General features: G+C 37.7%; 3 protein-coding genes across 6 annotated transcripts; 1 reads left to right on the top strand and 2 right to left on the bottom strand.

Moving 5' to 3' along the window:
• Positions 1–12125: 12125 nt before the first annotated feature.
• LOC131331499 (E3 ubiquitin-protein ligase RZFP34-like) lies at positions 12126–12750 on the bottom strand. The gene is made up of 4 exons (XM_058365487.1): positions 12658–12750; positions 12479–12566; positions 12292–12351; positions 12126–12182 (listed from the first exon to the last, which is right to left on the bottom strand). Exons 1-4 carry the CDS (start codon positions 12732–12734, stop codon positions 12126–12128), a joined length of 282 nt encoding a protein of 93 aa, XP_058221470.1. The 5' UTR covers positions 12735–12750.
• Positions 12751–14002: 1252 nt separating this feature from the next.
• On the top strand, positions 14003–17186 carry LOC131333629 (protein SOSEKI 3-like). Its single transcript, XM_058368255.1, has 5 exons — positions 14003–14156; positions 14250–14365; positions 14494–15382; positions 16335–16634; positions 16756–17186. Exons 1-5 carry the CDS (start codon positions 14125–14127, stop codon positions 16823–16825), a joined length of 1407 nt encoding a protein of 468 aa, XP_058224238.1. The 5' UTR covers positions 14003–14124; the 3' UTR covers positions 16826–17186.
• Positions 17187–19104: 1918 nt separating this feature from the next.
• On the bottom strand, positions 19105–22235 carry LOC131333607 (E3 ubiquitin-protein ligase RZFP34-like). Of its 4 annotated transcripts, none has more exons than XM_058368220.1 (13): positions 22076–22235; positions 21674–21811; positions 21496–21583; positions 21304–21363; positions 21162–21194; positions 20986–21063; positions 20861–20904; positions 20502–20542; positions 20250–20332; positions 20063–20154; positions 19799–19868; positions 19659–19700; positions 19105–19495 (listed from the first exon to the last, which is right to left on the bottom strand). In XM_058368220.1, exons 2-13 carry the CDS (start codon positions 21757–21759, stop codon positions 19328–19330), a joined length of 885 nt encoding a protein of 294 aa, XP_058224203.1. In that variant the 5' UTR covers positions 21760–21811; positions 22076–22235; the 3' UTR covers positions 19105–19327. The 4 variants fall into 4 exon arrangements, with proteins under 4 accessions (XP_058224203.1, XP_058224213.1, XP_058224228.1 ...); XM_058368230.1 differs by having other exon boundaries at positions 21674–21804; XM_058368245.1 differs by having other exon boundaries at positions 21674–21794; positions 22076–22233.
• Between the last annotated feature and the right edge of the window lie 2471 nt (positions 22236–24706).

Here is a 24706-nt window from a genome sequence, read left to right as displayed (position 1 = left end):
CAAGTGAGGGGTCCTATTTATAGCAAGACATTGGCTCCCTCTCTCTCATATGGGCGGCCCCCCCTCTCTCTCTCTCCCATGGATTTGCTCCATTGTCTTGTCCAATCAAACCTTACAAGCATGCCAAGCCATTTTAATCCAATTTAGGTGTAAGACTAGGTAATCATGGAGATTTTCTAAGGCTTTAAGGCAATCCTAGGTGATTATAACCTAGGTTGGCAAGTTTTACAATTCTAAGAGGTTAGCTTTCCATGTTTAGTCAAACCTAAGTCTAGGTTGTAGTCAAAATCTAGGGTAATTAAGGGCTAGGTTCAGGATGATTAAAGGCTAGATTGTGTGCTTGAAGTGGTCTAGGAATGGGTTGTCATGTAGTAATTAGGCTGAGGCTAAGAGGTAGCTTGTGTGAGTGTACAAACACATGCATACACCCCACACTCTCTCTCTCTCTCTCTCTCTCTCTCTCTCTCTCTCTCTCTCTCGGCCTCTCCCCCTCTCTCTCTCTCTCTCTCACTCTCGGCCTCTCTCCCTCTCTCTCTTTTCCTATTTTCCATGTATCTATATATATGTGTGTGTGTGTGTGTAAGACTAAGTATGTTTAGGTCTACGTAGCCTTATAAGTCTAAGAGAAAGAGTAATGATTATGGTTAAGGCTTTCAATGCTAGTCATTGCCCAATGGTTAATACATTTTCTAGAAAGTATATATATACATATATCTATATATATAGCTAGGTATACTTAGGCCTAATTAGTCCTATTAGGTCTAAGGAAAGGTAATGATTAAAGTTAAGCTTTCAAGTGCAAAGCATTGTCCAATGGGTAAGGATTTTCCTAGAAAGTATATCTATGTATATATAGGCTTGCTTATAATAGGTTATGAGGTGTGTGTGTATATACACACACACACACACACACACACCTAGGGAAAGATCTAGGAAAGCAACTTTGGTGGGTAACTAGGTTTAAGGCTATAATCCTTAGGTTTGCATGCATGACAAGCATAATGATTACTACTTTTGGTAGCATAATGATGACTTCCTTTGGTCCAAAAGGTTCAAGTAGGGTTGGAAAGGTTTATAAAGTTCATCTAAGGTTAGGAGAATGTAACTAGGTTGAATGGGTACTTAGGTTTCTCTAACTAATCGGTTGGAAACTAATTCTATTTGCCAAGTAGGACTTTTAGCCAAGAAATATAATTTAAAGATTTTATTTAACTCACTAAGAAAATATACAAGTGCTTCTACAAGCATACTTGTCTTTGAAAAATGACTAGATTGCCCGGTGCGAAGGGATTTAATTATATAAGTATCAAATCTAATTATGATGGATTATTAAAGTTAAAAGGAAGACTATAAGGCAATTCAAGAATAAGAAATTTTCAAATATTAAAATGATATTTTTATTTACTAAAAATCGAGATTGTTACAATTCGGGTGGTTCGTAGAACCTATGTGAGTGATTTAATACCTAAATTACATGGTTTTGAACTTGTTTTCCTTAACGAGCTTATTTAAACAAGTTTTATAAATTGTATACTCCATGGAATAACAATGGAATTGAAGGTGGACCTATTTGTGAAATATTTGCGAATCTATTTAATGGCATTTCCAACATCCGGTCTCGCTAGCGAACGGCTTAATAGATAGCAAGGGTTTTTGAGATTGGCGTGTCTTTTGGGATAATGTTTAGTGTGGCTGGGTGTTTACTTTTGGGATGTGTTGTATATTTGGAAACTTGTAGAAAGGAAGTTATGCTTTGTAGACATTTAACTTTGTATATGGTTTGTTTAGCTTTTAAATTTGTAGGTAAGCACAACTCTGAGAGGTTTACCCTTTTGATTTGTAAAACCTATATAAGACTTTGGTTTGTTATCAATAAAAAGCTGACTTTTGCTTCCGCCGTTATGTTTTAGTCCCTTTTGATTATCACTTGTTTAGGCGATATTTGATTTGTGATTTGGCCTTAGTGAGAAATCACTAGCATTTGTCATGAGTAAGACCTCTAGGGGCGGGTTGATAAGCGACCAAGATTGTATAATCTTGGAGATTAAAGTCCTCCACTTTGTAGTGTTTTTGCATATAAGTCATCGTTTTTATTTGATATTGCACGAAAGGTTGCTTTTTGATAGTTTTAGGTAAAACATGGAACTAAGGCGGTTTTTGTCGCCATGGATTGCTTTTGGAAGCATTCGACTATTCAAGGCTGCTTGGCGGCTCCCCACCAGGTCTCGTCGGATGATTAACCGTGTGGAGAGAGGGTGTCGGGTCATCGTCAGGCCGTTCAGATCAAGGCGAGGCCAAAATCAGGAATCTGTCAACCCAGTACCAGCACTGGGATTTGGCCAGTATCGGTGCCCACTCTCCAGAAGTTGTATTTTGGCGGCCAATTGAAGACCCAATACCGGTACTGGGAGTTGGCCAGTACCAGTATTGCCTACAGAAAATATCTACGTTTTTGTTTAGTTTTCCAACTTTCCATTTATGGAATTCTTGCCACTTTTGGCATGTTTTTGGATATTTTTAGAGAGAAAGGTGTTTTAGTATAAATACCCCTCTCCTCCCTTTATGTAGATCTCTCTTTTCATTACACTTTAAGTTTTTACTTTTCCTAGCAACCTCCATTAATGTCCTTAAGCTTTCCTAGTTAATTTCTTCAAGAACTCAAGTAAGAAAAATTGTTGTTTGTTATTTTCCTGTTTATTAAAGTTGCTTGTACGGACTAGATCCTTATTAATATCAAGTTTATTTCTGTTTTTATCAGTTAAATCTAATGTCTCAATTTCCTAGCATGCTTTACTCTTGTTTAATGGTTGAGTAGTCACTTAGGCTTGGTCATGGGGTAATATCTTCCATAAGGCTTAGTTGTTTTAATGGTTCTTCTTTGACTCGATCATGATTTTAGTAAGGAGAAGGCTTAATCTCTAATTTTTGGCCAAACCAAAGGGCCAATACCTTCTTTGACCGTGTGTTTCCCGGAGTTTTAACCTTCAGCTTGCACATGGGGCTTGGGGCTTCTAACACTCCCGGCGCTTGAGTTAAATGTCTTCTAAATGAGATTAAGTCATTTTCGAGCTAAAAAACCATGATTACTTTTGGCTTTTAACGTTGAGTGCTTTAGCTTCATGCTTGTCTATGTCTTAAGCTTGAGTTATTAGACAGAACGGTTAAATGGGCTAAGTCATCGGGCGGTTTATCCCCTAGACGTTGCCGCTTATTTGAACTAAATACAAACCGCTTTTCTAGTCTTTTTACTTAGCATTTCAACTGTTTAAAGCAAAACCAAGTTGGCCGTCTTTAACGCTGAAATCCACCATATAAAACTTACAATCCGATTAAGCTATCTCTGATTCCCTATGGTACGATCCCGGTCTTACCGGTTTATTATGCTACCGACAATCTAGCCCTACGCTTAGGATTTTCCAACCTTATTTGAAGGCGATGTTGTGGTGCTAAGCACAGGTCAGGGTTGTGACAGATTTGGTAGCCATTTTTTAATATAACCTCATGGATTTAGTTTACTTTATAGTCCATGACATATTTATAAACTTTCATTACATTGTGTGAATGTAGGGATGGAGGAGATCCACTAGGATAGGGAATGCAATTTTTTGGAGTCAGGCATCAATTTCATCTACTGCATCATGTGCTAGTGGTAGTGGAAGTGGCAATGCCACAATGCCAACCACTCCAATCCCCAGGCTGGACTCCAAATGAGCAACTTCAACTTCAACCCCAAGTTCAGCACAGAAATCTGCCATTTGAATATGGTTTAGGGCATGGTTTAGGATAATGACCAATATGTAATGGATTTGTAGTACCTAATGGAACAAGAACTTTATCTTTTGTTGGTTCCTAGTATTGAATGTATTATTTTTGTGCTTTCCAGTTCTTTAGCTTGATTGACAGTAGTTTGGTTATGTGTAATATCGATTGACAAACAATGTTATCTTTTGAATTATGTGACTAGAATCTGAAAACTGGGTTTGGTTTGTTAAACAATCAATACTGAATGTAATATTTTGGAGTCAATGGAAACTTGTTTCATGGTCTTGTTTCTGGGCTGTGAGTGGATTGTGGAAATATGGTTTGCCATGTTTTGGTGTGTATGCAATGGAGCTGTTTTTTACATTTATGGGTTGTATTATTGATGGATGTAGTGATTTTCCAAGTTTATGGATAGTCTGGGGTAATTGGAAGTGGGAAGTGTGTGGAATCCAAAATCGGGGTGATTGAGAGAGAGAGAGAGAGAGAGAGAGAGAGAGAGAGAGAGAGAGAGAGAGAATCTGGGTCTCGGTTGGTCTGGGCGTTGCAGTAGGGGGGTTGTGAGGAAGAGGAGAAGAAGAAGAAGAAAATCTGGGAGGAGGAGAGAAGAGTTCAGAAAGAGGGGAGAATAAGAAATGGAAGAAAAAAAGATTTTTTTCAGTGATATAATGTTTGGGGAAGGGTTTTAATTCCCCCCCCCCCCCCTTTTCATTTTTAATTCCCACCCAAGGGAAGGGCATTTTTGGGTTTGAAAATATTATTCCGTTAAAATTATTGACAAATGTTAACAGATTTGGCCAAATTTGGACGGAAGGGGTGTAGTTGATGAGTTTTGATAGTTGGGGGGTCAAGTTGATGAGTTTTAAACATGAGGAGGTCAAGTTGACCAAACGTGATAGCTAAAGGGGCGTCCTTGAAATTAACCCTTATTCTCTCTCTCTCTCTCTCTAAAGTTGTACCACACGTGAGTGGGTACCAAAAAGAAGCCCATGTTCACTTTAATTCAAATTAAAAATGATACTCACACAATAATCTAAACAGAGCAACCCACCTTTTACTTCCCTAGCCACATTTCCTACTTGTATTTATTCACAATTACGAACTGCGGGACTCCCCGCGGGGAGGACTGTGTCGGGACCCGTGGAATGGAAAGCTTTGGATACCCTAACCTAAACTTCTTTCTGCTCAGCTCTACCCAAAAACTCAGACCCCATTCATTTACCCAGAACAACTTACGGTGGCCACTATTCACTCCAGGCTCCACCTGCTATTTGATACGGAATTTACGGAATGACATGTCCGCGATGTCGCGGGTTAGTAGCGCACATCGGTCGAGTCCTTCTCAATATCATGGTTATAACTGTTCATTCTATAGAACCACTTGTTTTACGGTTTGAGATCTCAACATCATGGTTACATTTTCGGTGACCTCCATAAAATGAACAATTCACCTCATGATGATAAAATTTTGAATGATCCCATTTAGACGCACTACGACAACTACAAGTGGGACAGAGCCAGAATTTTGTAAATACGGGGACAGGACTATGAACAACAAGACTTCAAAATTTCAAGATTCGAAAATCTAATAGTTCGTTTAGTTTAAATTTTGAGGGAGGTTTTTTTTGAAGAGAAATAGAAAGAATACATCCACTTAACACTGATGGATTAAACTCGCGGAGCCTCGAAAAAACAACTACTGTACTATGGCAAAAGTTTGAGGCAATTATTTCGCTTAGCTAAAAAAAAGCAGTTGCAGAATCCTAAATTTTTCAAAGAGAGATTATATTCTTTGTTTGTAGAACGTAAAGATGGGGATATTTTTGAAAAATATCTATTCATTCTCTATCTGTTTTTCTTGCTTAATTGAAACCTCTCTAAATTTCCTTTAACTACTGAAAGTACACAAAAGAATAAAAGAGAATTGGTGCGGAGAATTTCACTTGCAGATTCCACATCCATCATAGTGGTATTGGTTCTTTGAAACCTGATATGCATAATCTTCTTTAATCAATCAGATTACCAATTTTTTGAAGAACAAACAACGGATAACATCAATCAGATTTACCAATTTTTTGAAGAACAAACAACGGATAACACGATGAAACTTACATCATCGTCGAAGAATTTACATTTCGGACAAAAGTACTTTCCCACGCAAACTCCACCGCTAATGCAATTTTGTTGGACCTAAGAAGAGAAGTGTAACAATCCGAATTTTCGACCAATTTTTTTAAAATTAATATTTTATTATAATTCTTTTACTTAATTATCATTTTATCATTCTTTATTAAACTAAATTGATTGTCTTATTATCATTTAAACCCTCGTACTAAAATTTCAGTGAAAATATGCTATGTGTGCCGTGAGTGTACAAAAAGGAGAAGAAGAAGATTTAACTCTTGACACCCATTAGTTGCGCCATGTACTACCCTTAGCCTTAAGCTCAACAAAATCCTAAAGAATCCCATAGATACATGAAGATGGAGGTACCGATACAGGAGATCCCACGAATTGGGGGCCAAGTAATTAATTGTAGGAGATTTTGTGTGTGTGTGTGTGCCGTGTAAGAGAGGGAGAGAATTTAGTTTGATCCAAAATCCCATCATTTTAACTCTACACTATCCTAGTGTTGTAGCCATGTGAGCCTACAAGAGAGAAAGGATGAACAATAAATGTGTCATTCTTGTAGCTCACGCATATGAGAGAGAGAGAGAGAGAGAGAGAGAGAGAGAGAGTCTGCCGAGAGGAGGGAGAGAGAGGGTTGGGTTTTCTATCCAAAACCTCGTCACATGCTCCTATGTTATCCTATAGGGAATGACTTCATTGTCTCCGATCATTTTGGGAACACCGTAATTTTTGGCATAACAAAATCATTATGAGTATAATCAAAACTCATTACAAGCATAACAGAACCATAGCAAGGCATAACCAAAATCATAGCAAGGCATAACTTATTTGTTATTGTAACGACCCTGATTTTTGGTAAATAAAAATTTCGTTAAATATTTAAATTTTATCTTAATTACTTGGATTTGCTACTAAAAATTTCTTTTTAATTTTTATAATCCATCATAATTAGATTTGAAACTTATAAAATTATATCTTTCACGCCGAGCAATCTTGTCATTTTCTAAAGACAAGTATGCTTGTAGAAGCACTTGTATTTTTTTTTTCTAGTGAGTTAAAATAAAATCTTTAAATTATATTTCTTGGCTAGAAATTCTACTTGGCAAGTAGAATTAGCATCCAACCGATTAGTTGGTGGAACCGGATCACCGATTCACCTAGTTACAATTTCCTAACCCTAGATGAACCTTTTTGACCGTCTTTGAACCTTATGAAACCCCCGAACTCTAATTGAACCATTAGACTATAGGAGTAATCATTTTATTCCTATGTTTAGTCATTTCACTTTACCTAGCATCATTACTTACCCTACCTATTGGATAATAAAGGCAAGGGAAAACTTTAACCTTTAGTCCATAAATGTTAGGGAAAATATTATCCCTTGGACAATAGATTCCCATGACTAGTCATATCAAATTATTACCAATATCCCTTTACCCCTTGGTCCATAATTGTTAGGAAAATTTTTGTCCCTTGGTTATTAGACCTTTGACTTGCCTAAATGCATGACAAGACAAGTCATACAAGAATTCCATCATTTTGCTTCCAAAAGAAGCAACCTTAGACTTGCCATAATGAGAACCTAGATTTGACTAGTCATTCAAGCCCATACTTACCTTCTTTAACCAATGGTTAATAAATGCTAGGAGAATTTTTGACCATTGGTTAATAGCAATTAAGTTGCCAATGAAGCCTTGATTTGACAATACAAAATCACGGGCTAAGGAATCTCATCATTTTGCTTCCAAGGGAAGCAAGGCTAGCTTTGCCATGCATGCACACCTATGTTCTAGTCTTAAAATCCTAGACTTACTTTCCTAGATTTTCTTGGATGTATATAGATACAAGAGAGAGAGAGGGAGAGAGAGAGAGAGAGAGAGAGAGAGAGAGAGAGAGAGAGAAAGGCCGGATGGAGAGAGTGGGGTGGAGTGTGTGCATGAGTTTTGATTACTTACACAAGCAACATTATAGCCTTAAGCCTATTTTTGACCACTTGCCAACCCATTTCTAGTCTTTCAAAGTACAAAGTTAGCCAATGATTTCATTCTTTCTTGCAAGCAACCTCCCCATAGACTTGACAAGTCCAAAACCCTTCATGATGACCTAAAGATTTGGCCAACAAATGGAAGTGACAACTCATGGAAGACTTGGCATGCTTTCAAGCTTGATTGGACATGACAATGGAGCAAATCCATGGGAGAAAGGAGAGAGGGGGGGGGGGGGGGGGGGGGGGGCCATAGAGGAGGGAGGAGGAGCTCAAGTGTTGGCTATAAATAGCACCCCATGCCTTCCATTCAACTCACACCATCACTTCTTGCTCTCACTCCTCTCTAGAAACCATTTCTGTTTTTCCAGGCAGCTTACTGCCCTCCACGAATCTCCATTTTTCTCCTGCTTAAAGTAGTTTTTAGAACCAACTCCCTTCGATAAAGTTGTAGAGCACTTCGAAACCTTCAAGTTAGACCCAAGAACCATCCCAATCGGTGAAGAAATGACAAAGATATTGGCATCCGAAGTTCAGTAAAAATCTCGGATTTCTATTTCCAGACAGCATACTGTCTCTGCCTTTATCACCATTTTTCTCCTACCTAAAGTAGTTTCTAGGATCAACTTCCTTCACGAAAGTCGTAGAGCACTTCGAGAGCTTCAACTTCGACCCAAGAACGATCGTATTCGGCCAAATATTGACCAAGTTACTGCCATCCAAAGTTCGGTCCAGATTTGCAAGTTCACCGCTCGTAGAAAATCTTCCAACTAGCTTATTCGGCCCCGACTAAGTTTCGGATCAAGGTAGATAAATCTCTACTCATTTTCCCTAGTATAACTTTAGTTATTTTGCTTATGATAAGGCAAGTTAAAGTATTAGGAATAAATAGCAAGCTCGTTTTACAAAATCTTGAAATGACATTACGATCATGTAGATTTTCTCTACTCACTTCCCTAAGTATACGTAGAACCCTAGTCCAATAACTTTACGTATAGTATAGAATCTACGTTAGAAAGTAGCATGTTCTTGATTCAAAGTATCACTATCGTAGATAAGATTATCTATTGTTTGGTTTCAAGTAAATAAGCTTATCGTTTAAAATGCATAATTGTCAATAAGTTTATCTCACTAATGGAGGTATGAACATGTTGGATAAATGACTTTGTCTTAAATAAACATATGTTGTATTGAATTTCTCAAAAAGTAAGATATAACGATTTTCGAAGGATAAGATTTTAACGCTTGATTTGAAGTATTCATATTTTGATCTTTTCGAGCATGCTTAGTAATATTGAGTTGAATGATCTTGCTAGTGTAGTTTCAATAAATGATTTATGCTTATTTTTGTGAAAAGTTCTACCGCGGAGTCTATGCATGAAAACGTGACAGGGAAATCGAAAAAGTTAGAAACATGACACCTAGGGTGTGGTTAACGAAAAGGCGTGTTTTGAAAAGGTGAAATGTTTTGGAAACCGCAATGTGGCCGGACATGGTAGCCCATTGTGTGGTGTGTGTTTTGTGTGCCAATGGAAACCCGGTGCGGCGGAACCATTGTGAGAATACTCGGGAGACCGGAACGGCGGAACCGAGGTTGGGTGTGTGGCTTGGTTATCCGCGGTACGGAGCCAGTGCAATCGTGTGCCAATGGGAACCCGGTGCGGCGGAACCATTGTGAGGATACTCGGGAACCCGGAACGGCGGAACCGAGGTTGGGTGTGTTAAACAAATAATTTTCGAAAGATGGATTGATATGTGAAAATGGGGACACGGTCTACGATGAGTCGCGTAGGAGAAAACCCGAAAATCTTGGACACCAACGATAGATGATTAACGAATGTGGATGTGTCATTGTTAACTGTGTATATACGTATCATGTGGAAATTGATGCTTTATTATAGCCTTGTTTGTAAATTAAGGTTGGTGGGTAAGGATTTCCTATTGAGCGTTGTAGCTCACGGTGTTGCCTTTTTGGTGACCCTGACATATTATATGGGTGGCGACGCCGGTATAATGTGTCAGACTTCTTAGATGAACAGGATAAGATGTACACCGTGGAAGCTTTTGGAGCAGAGGAGCTTGCTAGGATGGAAGAGCAAGCAGAGTAGTGTTAGGAATCCTAGTTTCCTTCCTTGTTGAATAAATGTACCCTTTCCTTATGATATATTTATGATGTAATAATGAGCCAAACTCTCTTTATTATATAATAAATGCCTCATTTAACGTACCCAAAATTGGGGGCGTTACAGTTATGCCTTGGTTGTGTTTAGTTATGCCTTGGTTGTGTTTAGTTACGCCTTGGTTGGTTTTATGGATAGTCCTTGGTTATGCTTGTAATTAATTTTAGTTATGCTCCTAATGGTAAAATTATGCCAAAAATTACGGTGTCCCCAAAATGACCGGGAACACCATAGCATAATCCATAAATATATATTATTATATAGGATGCATTTATGGATGGGACAAGAGAGAGAGAGAACCGGGTAAGAGGAAGAGAGAGATGATGAATTCATTGGCCTAAAAATACCAATGGCTGCTCCCTCATTTCTCACATTACCAATTATCCACTCCACTTGCTTCATTAGTTGGGAAAGAGAGAGGGAGTTTCGGCTGTGAGAAAGAGCAGGAGAAAAAGAATTGAATTCAAGCCCACCACATTCTCACCGTACCTTTCCACCGCCACTTAAACCACCATTCGATCTTTCAATTCCAAAATCTAGAAGTTGTTCAGGATCGTAGTAAAAAGAAAAGTACTTTTCTTTTTGCCAAATTCCAACCGAGGCGACGACACTCAGTTCATTTTTTTTGACTCGACGAATTTGTAACCCGCTACCGCCAAGAAGAACGGTAAAAACCTCTTACCTACTCACCTAAATCTAATGTTGATGTGCTATATAGTTAAATATTGAAATTAGAAATTATAAGGTAGTTCAATGGAAGTTTAACTCCTGGACCTAGTAAATGGTACCTTGATGGAAAAAAAGGGAAATGTCGAGTGCACTGGTGTTGATTCTTATTATTAGATATAGAAAAGTATGACTTGAAGGTTAATTATTGGAGTTTGAAATCTCCTGTTATTGCATGATTATTTGAAGTGACAATTGACATGTTAAAATTCTAAATTTCGTGCAACTGTATTCTTGTATTTTTTTATTTATTTTAGAAGCACGATTATTAATTATCACATACTTTAGCAAGTTCTGAAAAAATAATGTGAACGCGAGAAAATGATGCATGTTTACGAGACACGAGAAACGAGAGGGAAAGAGATGAGAAATTGAAATGTGAAAAAGATTAATAATTGTGTGAGTATGAGAGCCCGATGGAATATGAAAGAATGGTTAGCAGAAATCATGGCTTGGGTATGCGTGTGTGAGCATGAGAACACGATGGGATCAGTAAAGCTGGTCGGCGAAATCATGGCTCAGGTGTGCACGTGTGAGCATGAGAGCCCGATAGAATCTGAAATGGTTAGCGGAATCATGGCTCGAATGTGTGTGACCTAGGAGCCCAATGGAATCTGAAATGATGGTTAGCAGAACTAGTGTCGTGTGAAAATGGTGAAAGAGCTAATGAAATGAATAAGACTGAAAGCCCGATGGAATCTGAAAGAGACGGTTAGCGGAATCAGTGCTTTTGGATGGAATAAATTAGCCTGGGAGCCCAATGGAATCTGAAAGACGGTTAGCGAAACCAGTACTCGAAAAGAATAAATTGGAAAGTGAAATCAATATTGATAAAATGATGACACGAATTACGATATGCTGCGTTGACTCTAAAAAGACATTGACACTTTTGTTGAATTGTTATTTATTGTTGAACTGTTAAATCTCTGAGTTTTACCTTGCAAAGTTATATATTATTTTTTTTTAAAGTATGGGACATAGGGGTAGGAGTTAGCTATTGAGCTTAATTGCTCACGGTGCTATTTTTTTGTGGCCCTGGCATCTTATGCCAGAGAGTTTGGAGATGTATAGGTGTAGTACTATCCGTCAGAAGAGTATGATACTGATCAGAGACTTGCTGAGAAAAAATAAGGATACGAAAAGTATATTACCTTAGTGCTCACCTTTATTTGTTAGACAGATGTAATTTGAATTTATAAATTTTTGGAGTTTGTAATGACCTTATATTCATTTCTATTTAATAAATGTTAAAAATTTATTAAATTAACATTTCCAAAAATCGGAACGTTACAAGAAGGTTGGCCAAGAGGATAAGAAAAATAAATTTCCTTTTGATTTATTTGACACTAAAATATAAATTCTTTTGGAGACTCTTGTTCAGTGCCACATTGGGAGCATATGACCTGAAAAACACATAAAATAAGAAACACTTAGAAACCTTGGATGAAAATTGAAAAATAAGTCATGAACATAAAGAAGGGAATTTCCATTATTTGGCAGCCATGAACATACCATTTTAATTTCATGTAGCGGAATGTCATGCCTACGAACGGGATCAATGTCCAATGTGTTCTGTTCATCAATAGATGCGAAAAAAGGGAATTTAGCAGCTAAGAATTAGGGAATTAATCTTATCTCAGTAGAGGAAAACACAGAAGAGCAAAAGGGAAAACAACAAATAAAAGAATAAAGACCACACCTTTGCTTCATTATGGCAATGCCTGCAATCAAAAATCTCATCACAACAGGGTGCCCTGATTTTGCATTTCCTCTGGTAATGAATGCACCTAAACATCCCAACCCATCACAAAATCAGTAAGGAGAATACACTATTCTGAATAAAAACTTGAAGAAGATATCAAATTCGAGAAGAAATACCCGAAATTTCCGGATTCAAGCTCCATTGCAGACTCATTTTTGGTGAACCCATGAGAGGATGATGGATGCTCAAACATTCTAAAATTTTAGTTCATCTTTCCTTCTTGGGGTATTTCAAAATTCTTGTCAGTTTTGACTATTCAATGTGAAAAAATTGAACTATTTCTTTGTTTGCTTTCATTCCCATATTCAAATTTATATACAAAAGTGGAGGAAAAAATGAATTGGACTTTTAAAAAGTAGTAGTAATTTTTCAAGAGGAGGAGAATTTTGAAAATTTATTGGAAGAGAAATTTGATGAGCCTGAGACCTTAGGAGCGAGCAAATCCTAGGTCCCAGGCCTAGACCATTAGACCGACCCCTAAATCGCAGGCATTTTACGATGTTAAAATGCATATGTGCGTGGAAGCTGGCTTGGACGCCTAAGTTATCGACAAAAAACAAGATTATGTTGCTGTACAAGGTTTAATGGTAGTATTTTGAGGATTTTTTTTGGCTTTAGCTATGTTTGAGAGAGAGAGAGAGAGAGAGAGAGAGAGAGAGAGAGAGAGAGAGAGAGAGAGAGAGAGAGAGAATTTGGCTAAAATCTCTATTTAAATTAGAGTTGCCAAAGTAGTAATTCGGCCCTAGATTTGGCTTACAGCCCCTTTGGATTGAGGGATTTGATAAGAAAAGAAAGGAGTAGATGTTCTTGCCAGGGGCAGAGCTATGTTGGGGCCCGGGGGGCCCACCCCCAGCCCCGGTTGCCTGAGTGTCTGAGTTTTAAAATGTTATTTTGTATAAACATGATTTTGAATATTATTGATAATTATTTGTGTATAGCTAATTATAATCTTGATAATTTTGGTTTGATTTGATAAAAACCCGGTTATTTTACATTCTCCTTTCTCAATTTCTTTCATTAAAAAAAAAAACACGTGACAGTAGAAGTAGCCTAAAGAATAAAACAAATCGATTGGTATAATTTAGTTGCATTTTAGGCGAGAATCATTTCAAAGTACAAATGTAATGTATTGGAAAGCAAAAACCTTGTGATATAATAAGTATAAGTTCCGATAAAAAATATGTTTATTAAGCCGGCCTCCTGGGGGCAAAATCCTGGCTCCGCCACTAGTTCTTACCAAATTACTCTTTTGGATTGAGTACTATAGTGAGAAAGGGAGGGAAAAGTGATTGGCTCCTTTCCCTTTCTAGTGAGATTTGGTGAGAAAGAGCTTCACTCTCTTATCGCATCCTTAATTTCTCACAATCCAAAGAGGCGGTTAGGGTTGGGGATTCCTTTGGTGAGATTGCGCCGTATAATGTCTTTGGCTAGGATGGCTTTAGGGTAAAAATATGCATATGAGTGAGTGAATTCTTATATAAGAAGAAAATTTCTTGGTCAATCTGGTTCTAACATATAGGGTTTGAAAATTTGCTTGTGGTGTAGATGTGATTGTTAAGCTTAATGTTCTGAGAGGCAGAGGCATGGCTTCAATGTACTCGTGGTCTTGCAAGAGGTTAAACCGTGGGATATCTGAATCTTTTTAATTTCTTCTTCTTAAATTTTTCTGGAAATTTTTTCTCATGCTGTTTGCCAATTTCCCTTACAGAAGCTACAAGAATGGGTTTGTGTGGCATGATATCTGTGAAGATGACTTAATTTTACCCGCTCAGGGAAGTGAGTACGTTCTGAAGGGTTCTGAACTTTTCGAAGAATGTCATTCAGGTAAGCAAGTACTTGGTTTCATAGTTACCAGTAACTTCGAGTTATTTTTCTTCTTTCTTTTCCTTCATAATCTCAGCACGGGATGAAAACTTTCTTTTTCCCTTCCAATTTTTTTTTATTGTCTCCAGGTCGTTTCAGTCCTGCTGAAGTTACAAAATCAAAGAATCAAAGACAATTACCGGAACCAGCACCTTTGAGGGCTCATGATGATTCTTCATCTTCTTCAAGCATGAATGGGAGAGATTCAAAACATTCCCAAGACGACGAGCTTTCTCCTCCAGTCCGACTTACTGATTCATCTGGGGTGTCTCCAGGGTATAGAGATGGGAAAAGTTCCCCCTGGAATGGTTGTCTAAGCTTAGCAGAGCACAAAGTCCACAAGGGTGATGGTTTAGCTGATGCTTCAACTCAGACCGAAGAAACTGTAATCAGAACTAATAAAGTTGGAGAGACTTGCACAAGGGGTGTTTCAACTGATGATGGGTCATTAGAACCTGAGATTACTGAATCTTGTGAAAACAGGGTTCCACAAGTGAAAGAGTCTTCTGATATTTCTAGGGAATCGATTTCCCCACCTCCACCTTCATCCAGTACTTCATCATCAGGTGGGAAGACTGCGACCTTAGAATCTCTTATCAGGGCCGATGCTCGGAAGGCCAACAGCTTTAGGATACTTGAAGAGGAGGAATGTCGGATGCCATTGAATACAAAGCTCAAGGCCTCAAACATGCTGATGCAACTAATTTCCTGTGGGTCAATTTCAGTGAAAGATCACAGCTTTAGCCTCATCCCTACCTACAGGCCAAGTTTTCCATATTCAAAATTCCCCTCCCCTTTGTTCTCGACATCGCATGTGATGGGAGAGCTTGATTGCTTGATTGAGAATCCGAGGCTCATGGGTCTGAGGTTGGAAGATAAGGAATACTTCAGCGGAAGCTTGTTTGAGAAAACTATGCTCAAAGAGGAAGGAGACAGGTTTAGTGCTCTGAAACGATCATCTTCATACAACGCTGACAGGTTAGTCTGCTTTCAACGACTCCTTGTATAATCTAGTGTTAAAGAGTTGTCCTTTGCACCCCGTGGCGTACATCACTGTCTATTTGGTTTAGGAGTGAGAAAGGCTCCAGTTTTAGGAGGTGTTAATTTAAATCATTTCTTCCTTCCTCTCCTTTCCACACTGCCAACCACAGTACCATACAACTTGGGAAAATGTCCCATGCTCTTACCACCACTTTCCATCTCCATCTCCATCTCCATCCCAAACGTTGTGTTAATTAGGAAAGAGTTTATGATGCAATAATTGTAAGGAATATACTCGTCTCTGTTAGAGCTAACGATGGATGGTACATACAAATGTTGTCAATGTACGCTGTCTACTGATTTGATGGTTTGAGAAAATTGGTGTACCCTAGGTTTTGGAGATACATAAATAATAATTGGAAATTCTAATTTGATTAGAACAATATCCAAGGGTCAGTTGTAACCCTTTAGAATGAATCTATTATGGGTCAAATCAGTCGTAGGCGTAATGATAGATTGTTAAGAACCTCCAAATGATCTTTGTTAAGAAATCGTAGTGGGTTATTTCTTGAAACAAGAATCCTTTAGATGTACAAGAAAATTAACTTGTTTCAAATGCTTTGGAAGACTAAGTACGGAGACTTCTTGTACACTGTAGACCCAAATGGATACCTAGTGGACTTTTGTACATTGGCATTAAGCTTCCATTTAGAATTCTTAAGTGGTGTGATTCAAGACTTAAAGGTATTTAAATTGCGATGACGTGAAATTGATTCATCCTTTGCCCAAAACTAGGTAATTGCACACGTTCATCTTCACTTTTTGAGGTGGATATATGATCTTTCTCTTGATAGTAGGGGACTATTTTTTGACAAAACATTGTGCTTAAGTATGGTATTTGTTCTTGCTCTCTGCCATACTGAAAATTGGAAACAAATTTGCAACGCAGGAGTAGTAAGCAATATGATTTAGCTGCAGACAAAGAGGAGACTTTGGTGCGGTCGAAGTGCATCCCATTGTCAATAAAGGTTTCGCTAAGCAAGCATCCAAGAAGTGAATCAATGAGATCCCCTGTTTCTGAGGGACCAAGGATCTCCTCTGATGGAGCCGATAGCTCGCGAACCATAACCCCTAGCATGTCCGACGGCAGCAGCCAAAGGATCACAGAGCCTTCCACCGCGAAGCAACAATCGAATAGGCTAGATTCTTTCAGGGAAGAGAAGGAAAAGGTGATCAAAATAGAAGAAAGTTAAGTACCTGCTCTTCCCCATTTTGCTCTAGGCATTGAACTAATATTTTGCCGCTTTTCCAGTTCAAGTTTGTTGAGACTTTTTTGTTTCTTGTGTTTTTGTTTGATTTCCTTTCAACAGGCTTGCTTCTGGAGCTCGGGTTATAATCCAATCAACACCTTATGAAACTAGTGGAAACTCCTGGGATTAAACCCCTCATTTGCTTTTGGGGATGGGGCTTCAGGCGTGGTGTGAGGGAACTTGCCCCTATATTTTGAATTTTGCTCTTAGTAATACAGCTTTTTGGTAGGAGTGAATTGTACTTTTACTAGTCTTTTCTTACGCTGTATTGAGTTGCTTCAGCTACTGTTCTGCTATGGAGCCAATTGTCCCCAGTAGTTCCTTTGTAGCTTAAAAAATGCTAGCCCACTCACAAGAACACACTTGTGTGTGGGTGTATAAAGTGAGTGTGGTTCGGGCATTGCTCTTTGTAGCTTAAGCAATCATAGACTAGGGGAAAAACTGTGTTATAGGGACAAAATTTGGTAAAAATTGGCTCGATTATGTGTGCAGCCTAAAGTTGGTATGTTTTCTGTAAAAGGAAAGAGAAGGATAGACCAAGTGAGAGATTCTAGGAAAAATGTTTGACTATCTTGTTTGGTTTTGCTGATAATAGCAAAGAAAGGAGAGAAGAAATATGATTTTCCATAGGTTGATTTAAAAGAGAAGCTGAAATAAAATGCGAATGAACTAGGACTGTCAATGGGCCGGATTCGATAAGACCCAAATCCGATCCGGATCCGATAAGACTCAAATCCGATAGTGGTAATCCGGATCCGGATCCGAATCCGATCCGAAAACTTTTTTTACTTCAGAAATTTTAGCAAAAAAAAAAATTGTTTTTTTTTCAAAAAAAATCTAAAAAAATTAAAATAAAACTTCTTAAATATTTTTTTTTTCAAAATTAAAAATTTACTGTTTTTTAAAAAAAATTAAAAAATTAAAAAAAATAAAGTTCGGATTCGGATTGATAACGGATTTAATCCGATCCGATCCGAATCCGTATTTGAATTACCGGATTCGGATTATCGGATTTCGGATTGTCATTATCGGATCCGGATCCGGATCGGATTTTTTCGGATCGGATCCGAATCGGATCTGGTCTATAAACAGGCCTAGAATGAACTGAAACTAACAAAGAATCAAAGATAAAGGGAACGAAACAATAGGAAGGGAAATTAAAGCTGTTTTTATTTTATTTTACTGAAGTATTCCTTCCGTTTTGAAATTTTAGTCCGTCTTTCCTGTTAGGGGTATTTCAAAATTATTGTTCATTTTGACTAGCCAATAAGAGAAAATTGAACTATTTCCTTTGTTTGCTTTCATTCCCATATTCAAATTTAAATACAACAGTGGAGGAAAAAATAAATTGGACTTTTAAAAAGTAATTTTTCAAAAGGTGGACGATTTTTAAAAAATTATAAAGTACGTAATAGAGAGGAAGAGAAATTTGATGGAGTATTTCTTTCTTCTCTTGAGAAACACACTATAGGGTAGACATGGGATTCTGTCAATTGACAAGGCAAAACGGTCCTATTTCAAAGTCAAAAGGCTAAAAAACTCACTCAATAGGGTAGACTTTTCACGGGGGGAAAGGCATAGGGTAAATCGTGGCATGAGTGTCTACAACTTTTTTAGCACTTTTTGAGCTCCTAATCCCATGGGCTGTACCCGAATCTCCAAGCACCGAAGAAAAAAGAACAAATTGATTCATGCAATGCAAAGGGTTTACTAATTGCTCTCTTTGTATGCCATGAATGCCCTTTTCTTTCTTTAGCAGTTCAAAGATTTGGCTAACAATTACTAGGATCTTGTCGTGTATGTTAGTATTGAAAGGGCTGCATTGTTCTCTCTCTCCCTCTCTCAAAAGTTGTACCACACGTGAGTGACTACCAAAAGAACCCATGTGGCCATGTTCACTTTAATTCAAAGAGAGCAACACACCTTTTACTTCCCTACCAACATTTCCTCCCTGTTTTTATTCACAATTACGAGCTGTGGGACTCCCCGCGGGGAGGACTTTCTGTCGGGACCCTGTGGAATAGAAGCTTTGGATACCCAAACCTGAACTTCTTTCTGCTCAACTCAACTCAATAACTCAGACATTCATTAACCCAATGTCACGTGTTAGCGCACCTCGGTTGAGTCCTTCTCAATATCATGGTTACAACTGTTCATTTTATAGAACCACTCATTTTACGCGTTTTGAGATGTCAACATCAGGGTTTCATCTTTAGCGACCTCAGTAAAGTAAAATGAACAATTCACCCCATGATGATAAAATCTTGAATGATCCCATTTAGGCGCACTATGACTGACTACAACGCCGCAATGCATTATTGCAATACAGGCTAAAAAGGACGGTTTGAGATTTCGAGTAGTGGGCCGGTCCAACAACCACATGGGCACTCTGGAAAACGAAACAATACATCCACTTAACACTGATGGATTAAACCCGCGGAGCCTCGAAAAAACTTCGACTACTATGAAATGATCTGTACACAGGATGGTCTATTTAGTGCTGAACATTATACCAGAGACAATCCCTCTGCCCTCTGCTTCTATATCTGAAAAAAAAATACTCCCCTTCTCTCAAAACAATCTTCGAATTCTCGGGAGTCGAACAATTGTGTCATCCGTTGAAACTCATGATTCAATCAGCAGTCACCTCACCAATCTCAGCAATCCTCGAGGGGCAAGAAGTAGTGGAGCCTCCCTGTATCTGTCTGGTATTGTATGATTTGCATTTTTGGCATTTGTGTGCGACAACGTGGAAATGAACTTCCGATGTTTCTCCACAATCGTTACAGAGGATTCGTACCTGAACACGTACAAAGCATTCGTTTGAGCTGTGATTGAATACATACATCAATTGGTGTATGTGATGCGCATGCTCTAAGAAAATCCATTGCAACATAATAAAATGCAGGCTAATCAAATGATCGCTCATTTTAGTTTATTTGAAGAGATTCCTTGTAACTTACCAGTTTATTTTTGTAGAACTGTGGCATTGGAGTCGCCGCAATCTGAATTCAGTTTTTGTAAATGAATGTTAATTGGCACATAACTTTTGGAAACAGTTACAAATAGAAACAAAGAAGACAAAGGTATTCAAGAAAAATACCTCATGATCAAGCTTTTCCCACACACTGGACATATCACAGATGGATTTGGAGCAAACTGGGCATGAATATCTGCAGGGTTCGCAATATTACGAGATTATAGGCACATGATTACTAGGTAGTATTAGTTTGGATACTTGATCGTGAATCACTTTCGTGCCCGGTCCGTTCCAAACCTTATATTGAGAAAGCATAAAAACCTCATTCCCAACTCATATGTAAGATTCCTGCATCCCAGCTGAGATTTCTATTCGCGGAGTTCGTACCTGAAATGTAGCTCCATTTCTTTCACACATTCCAAATGTATCGTGTGGCCACAAGGTAAGACGGTGACTTCTTTTATCGTGTCGAATAGGAACTGCAGATGTGTATTCATGTCCCTTTGAGAATTGATACATTTCTGTAAAACTTGTGTTTTGGTGAATAGATTTTTACGTCTAAGCTTTCAATTACCTCAAAGCAAACTGGACAATTGTGGTGCATTGCTCTTTCCACACAATGGTGGGAATCCTGAATCACATTTGAATAGCAGCACCCTGCAATCCATTACAGTAAAGCTCTACTCAGTTGTAAAGAAAACAAAACCCTCAAGGCTGTGTTCTTCATTTTGAATCCCTCTTTTCCTTGCAAAACCCATTTTCAAATCCTTGATGCAAACGTAGCTTTATTTAGTGCTAACAGAAATAGAAAATTAGCTTGGCTTACCACACTTGTTGCAGTGGAAGTAATTCTCCTTGCCTCCAGTTCTGCAAAAGCAACCACAGACAAAAATATCCATAAAATGGATGCCAATGACTGAAAAGGCCAAAAGATCGGCAAAAGTTTGAGGCAATTATTTCGCTTAGCTAAAAAAAAGCAGTTGCAGAATCCTAAATTTTTCAAAGAGATTATATTGTATATCCGTACAATTCTTTGTTAGTAGAACGTAAAGATGGGGATATTTTTGAAAGAATATCTATTCATTCTCTACCTGTTTTTCTTGCTTAATTGAAACCTCTCTAAATTTCCTTTAACTACTGAAAGTACACAAAAGAATAAAAGAGAATTGGTGCGGAGAATTTCACCTGCAGATTCCACATCCATCACAGTGGTATTGGTTCTTTGAAACCTGATATGCATAACCTTCTTTAATCAAGCAGATTTACCAAATTTTTGAAGAACAAACAACGGATAACATGATGAAACTCACATCATCGTCAAAGAATTTGCATTTCGAACAAAAGTACTTCCCCATGCAAACTCCACAGCTAATGCAATTTTGTTGGACCTAAGAAGTAAGAAGAGAAGGTTAGCCAAGAGGATAAGAAAAATAAATTTCCTTTTGTTTTATTTGACACTAAAATATAAATTCTTTTGGAGACTCACATCTTGCTCAGTGCCACATTGGGAGCATATGACCTGAAAAACACATAAAATACGAAACACTTAGAAACCTTGAATGAAAATTGAAAAATAAGTCATGAACATAGAGAAGGGAATTTCCATTATTTGGCAGCCATGAACATACCATTTTAATTTCATGTCGCGGAATGTCGTGCCTACGAACGGGATCAATGTCCAGTGTGTTCTGTTCATCAATAGATGCGAAAAAGGGAATTTTAGCAGCTAAGAATTAGGGAATTAATCTCATCTCATCTCAACTGGGGAAAACACAAAAGAGCAAAAGGGAAAACAACAAATAAAAGAATAAAGACCACACCTTTGCTTCATTATGGCAATGCCTGCAATCAAAAATCTCATCACAACAGGGTGCCCTGATTTTGCATTTCCTCCTGTAATGAATGCACCTAAACATCCCAACCCATCACAAAATCAGTAAGGAGAATACACTATTCCGAATAAAAACACGAAGAAGAGATCGAATTGAGAAGAAATACCCGAAATTTCTGGATTCAAGCTCCATTGCAGACTCATTTTTGGTAAACCCATGAGAGGATGATGGATGCTCAAATTCAGTCCCCATTCTTTCCCAGTTCCCCAAAGATTCAGCCTTTTCTTCTTTCACGATCTAAAACCTTGTCAACATGTTATCAAATTCAACACCAATTGCAATATTTTACCCCCAAAAAACACACCAATCGCAATATAATAGTAGAACAGGCACATAACGACTGGACTACCTTATTATTAAAAATTCAAAACTAACAGCAAAACAACGGCTGTTAAGGGTGATATATTTATTGGAACGAACCAATCATTGGAGTATTCTAATATGGGTGGTTTGTCCGCACCAGAAAGAAACGGAAACGCGTGTTGATGGGTATTTTTTAGTGCCTTACCGGAATCGCGAAATAAATCTCCACGACGGATGTGAGACAGAGAGAGGTGGTTGCCGGAGCTGCGGTGAACAGGAGATGGTGGAGGTGTGGGCTTTTATGTAGCGGGAAAACAACGGCTGTTAGGGTGATGCTTTTTTTTTGTTGGACATGTTCTTTGTGGATTTTCACATGAAGTTGTGTTTATGAACCATGGTAACTGTTGGGGGCAGTTTCGGGACGAGGATGTGAGAGGATGAGGGAGGATTTACAAATCCCACCTTCCCTTAGGCAGTCGTGTGCTGCACGGAGTTTTGATTTTGCGTAATTTTGTTTGTTATTATAGAAAAATGAGTTAATATTATAATGACAATAAGCTAAATATTGACTTATTGGAGGGGAGTAATGGTGAAGCGATATCTGATACTCCAAAACAATTAATTATACCATCCTCACAATGGGTATGAATCATACTATATATATACACACGATAAATTTATGATCTGAGGTCGTTATATTTTTAATCGAAACACCGAAAATTTAATCTCTTTAAATGTAGTCGATCGAGAGACTGGGCTCACATTGAGAATTGAGCACTAGGATTGACAAGTGCACAATACAAAATGTAGCATATAGTTCAATTCAAAGTTCATTACTAAATAAACAATGAAAAACAGATTAGTATCGAAGCATGATCTAACCCTCTTACAAGTCAATGCTAGGTCCACTTGTGAGAGTATTGAATAATTTGTGCACTTCAAAGCTCAATCGTGAGGCTTTTAAAAGAATTATTTATTATCACGAAAATGTATAAAATGTAATATGAAATTTTACAAAATGAAAAATAATTTCAATGAATAGCTTGCATTCTCTTTCGTCAATAATTTTGATCATTTCAATAACGAATGCAATTATTTTGTCAAAAAAAAAAAAAAACACATTGCTAAAACGATAAAGTGCTCAGCCATAATAGCTACCAAAGTTTTATTTACAAGAAAGCATGTTAAATATTTTCAATTTCTACAAATAACTGGTATCACTAATTTCCTCGTATTTTCGGAGGGTGTAGGAGGTTCAAATTTCCCCCCACCCCAAACAAGAATGAGAAAAGTTCATTTTAAAAAAAAAAAAAGAATGTGAAATTGTTAGGCAGTGTGAGTCACGCGGTAAGAAGAGCGTGATAAGGTCACTATACAGGGCCCCGAACATCGGACTAGTGAAAACGGTAGGCCGCCGTTGGACTTACGCTTTATGGATAAGGCTCGGAGATTAGTATTAACTGACGAGAAAACACATCAGCGCCTAAAGCCACCATTTTTATCCACTTTTGCCCCACACCCAGAGTGTCACATGTTGATGTTTTCCTTTCGAAATGCTAACCTCCGGCCATTAGGCGTAGAATAATCGGTACAAACTGTATCAATGTTCAAGAAAAAATAGAATTGATACCCGCAAAAAAAAAAATTCAAATTTATTTGTCATTATATTTTTATTACCCTCCGCCTAACAAAGGCAATGGCTATGATGCTCCCAACTGTTCCTAATCTTTAGATTGTATGAGTTCATATCAACAATTGATTTCAATCATTGATTGTTAAAACATATCAGTAATAGGTGTAGTCAGTGTAGCCATACGATGTAGTAAGTGTAACCATATAACATACTCCCTCCGTCCGTGTCTGTTACTTCTTTTTGGGAGTCTGTGGCTCTTTTCAATTGTTTATATCTTTCAATATAGATATCGAAAAATATACAATATGAATCTTGTTTGATAGATCTCAATTAGTTATATTATTCAAAATTTTCAAAATCATGAAAAATATTACAAATTGAAAGATATAAACAATTTAAAAATGACACGAATTTCCAAAATGGACCAACAAATACGGACGGAGGAAGTAGTAAGTATTGCCTTAGAAAATAGTATGTAAACCATGTTTTGTGGTAAGTAATACTGCTTTTCTTGGCCAAAAAAATAATAAAACCATCTCGTTTTTAGTAAATTCACCTTGCTTTTGGGATCATCACATAACTTTTCCCAAACAAGACCGTTTTCTTTTTCTTTAATATGTACTAGGGGTCGGGCAAAATCAAATTTTGATGGTGTTTTGAGGAAGACGGAAAAAAATAAAATAAAAAAGGCAAAATCTAAATTCCCCACCGACGGTAGGAAAACATCGTGGATTCAACTTGCACATGTGAATTTAGAAGTGCTTTCAGTAGATTGGAGGGGATTTGGTACCAAGTTGGTCCTTTGAGGAAAAGAGGAAGATAAGTTGATCTAGTTGAACGGTTGAAAGAGAACTTTAAAGAGAGAGAGAGAGAGAGAGAGAGAGAGAGAGAGAGAGATATTTCTGCAATTTACCTTTCTGTAGATTACCTTATGTAATTGTGCCATCATTACTGGTCAGTGGTTGTATAGATTGAAGGAGAAATGTTGGAATTATTTTTTATCCTAAATGGTGGAGATTGTTGGCAGTTATTAGACATAGAGTTTCAATTCAGAGTTAAATTCTCTCTTTACCCTTGCAGTAACAAAGTATAGAAACTGTTCATAGTTGAAATACTTCAGTTTTAAAAGGGTATTTTTGGACAATCAAAAGTCTATACAGCTTCAAAAAAGTGGTGACACCAAAGGGTGCTCTCCCTTTATAG

Source organism: Rhododendron vialii, chromosome 1a, assembly GCF_030253575.1.
Source record: "Rhododendron vialii isolate Sample 1 chromosome 1a, ASM3025357v1".
NCBI classification, from domain to species: domain Eukaryota; kingdom Viridiplantae; phylum Streptophyta; class Magnoliopsida; order Ericales; family Ericaceae; genus Rhododendron; species Rhododendron vialii.
The sequence above is the reverse complement of the archived record's forward strand: the minus strand, read 5'-3'. Positions and strand labels throughout refer to the sequence as shown.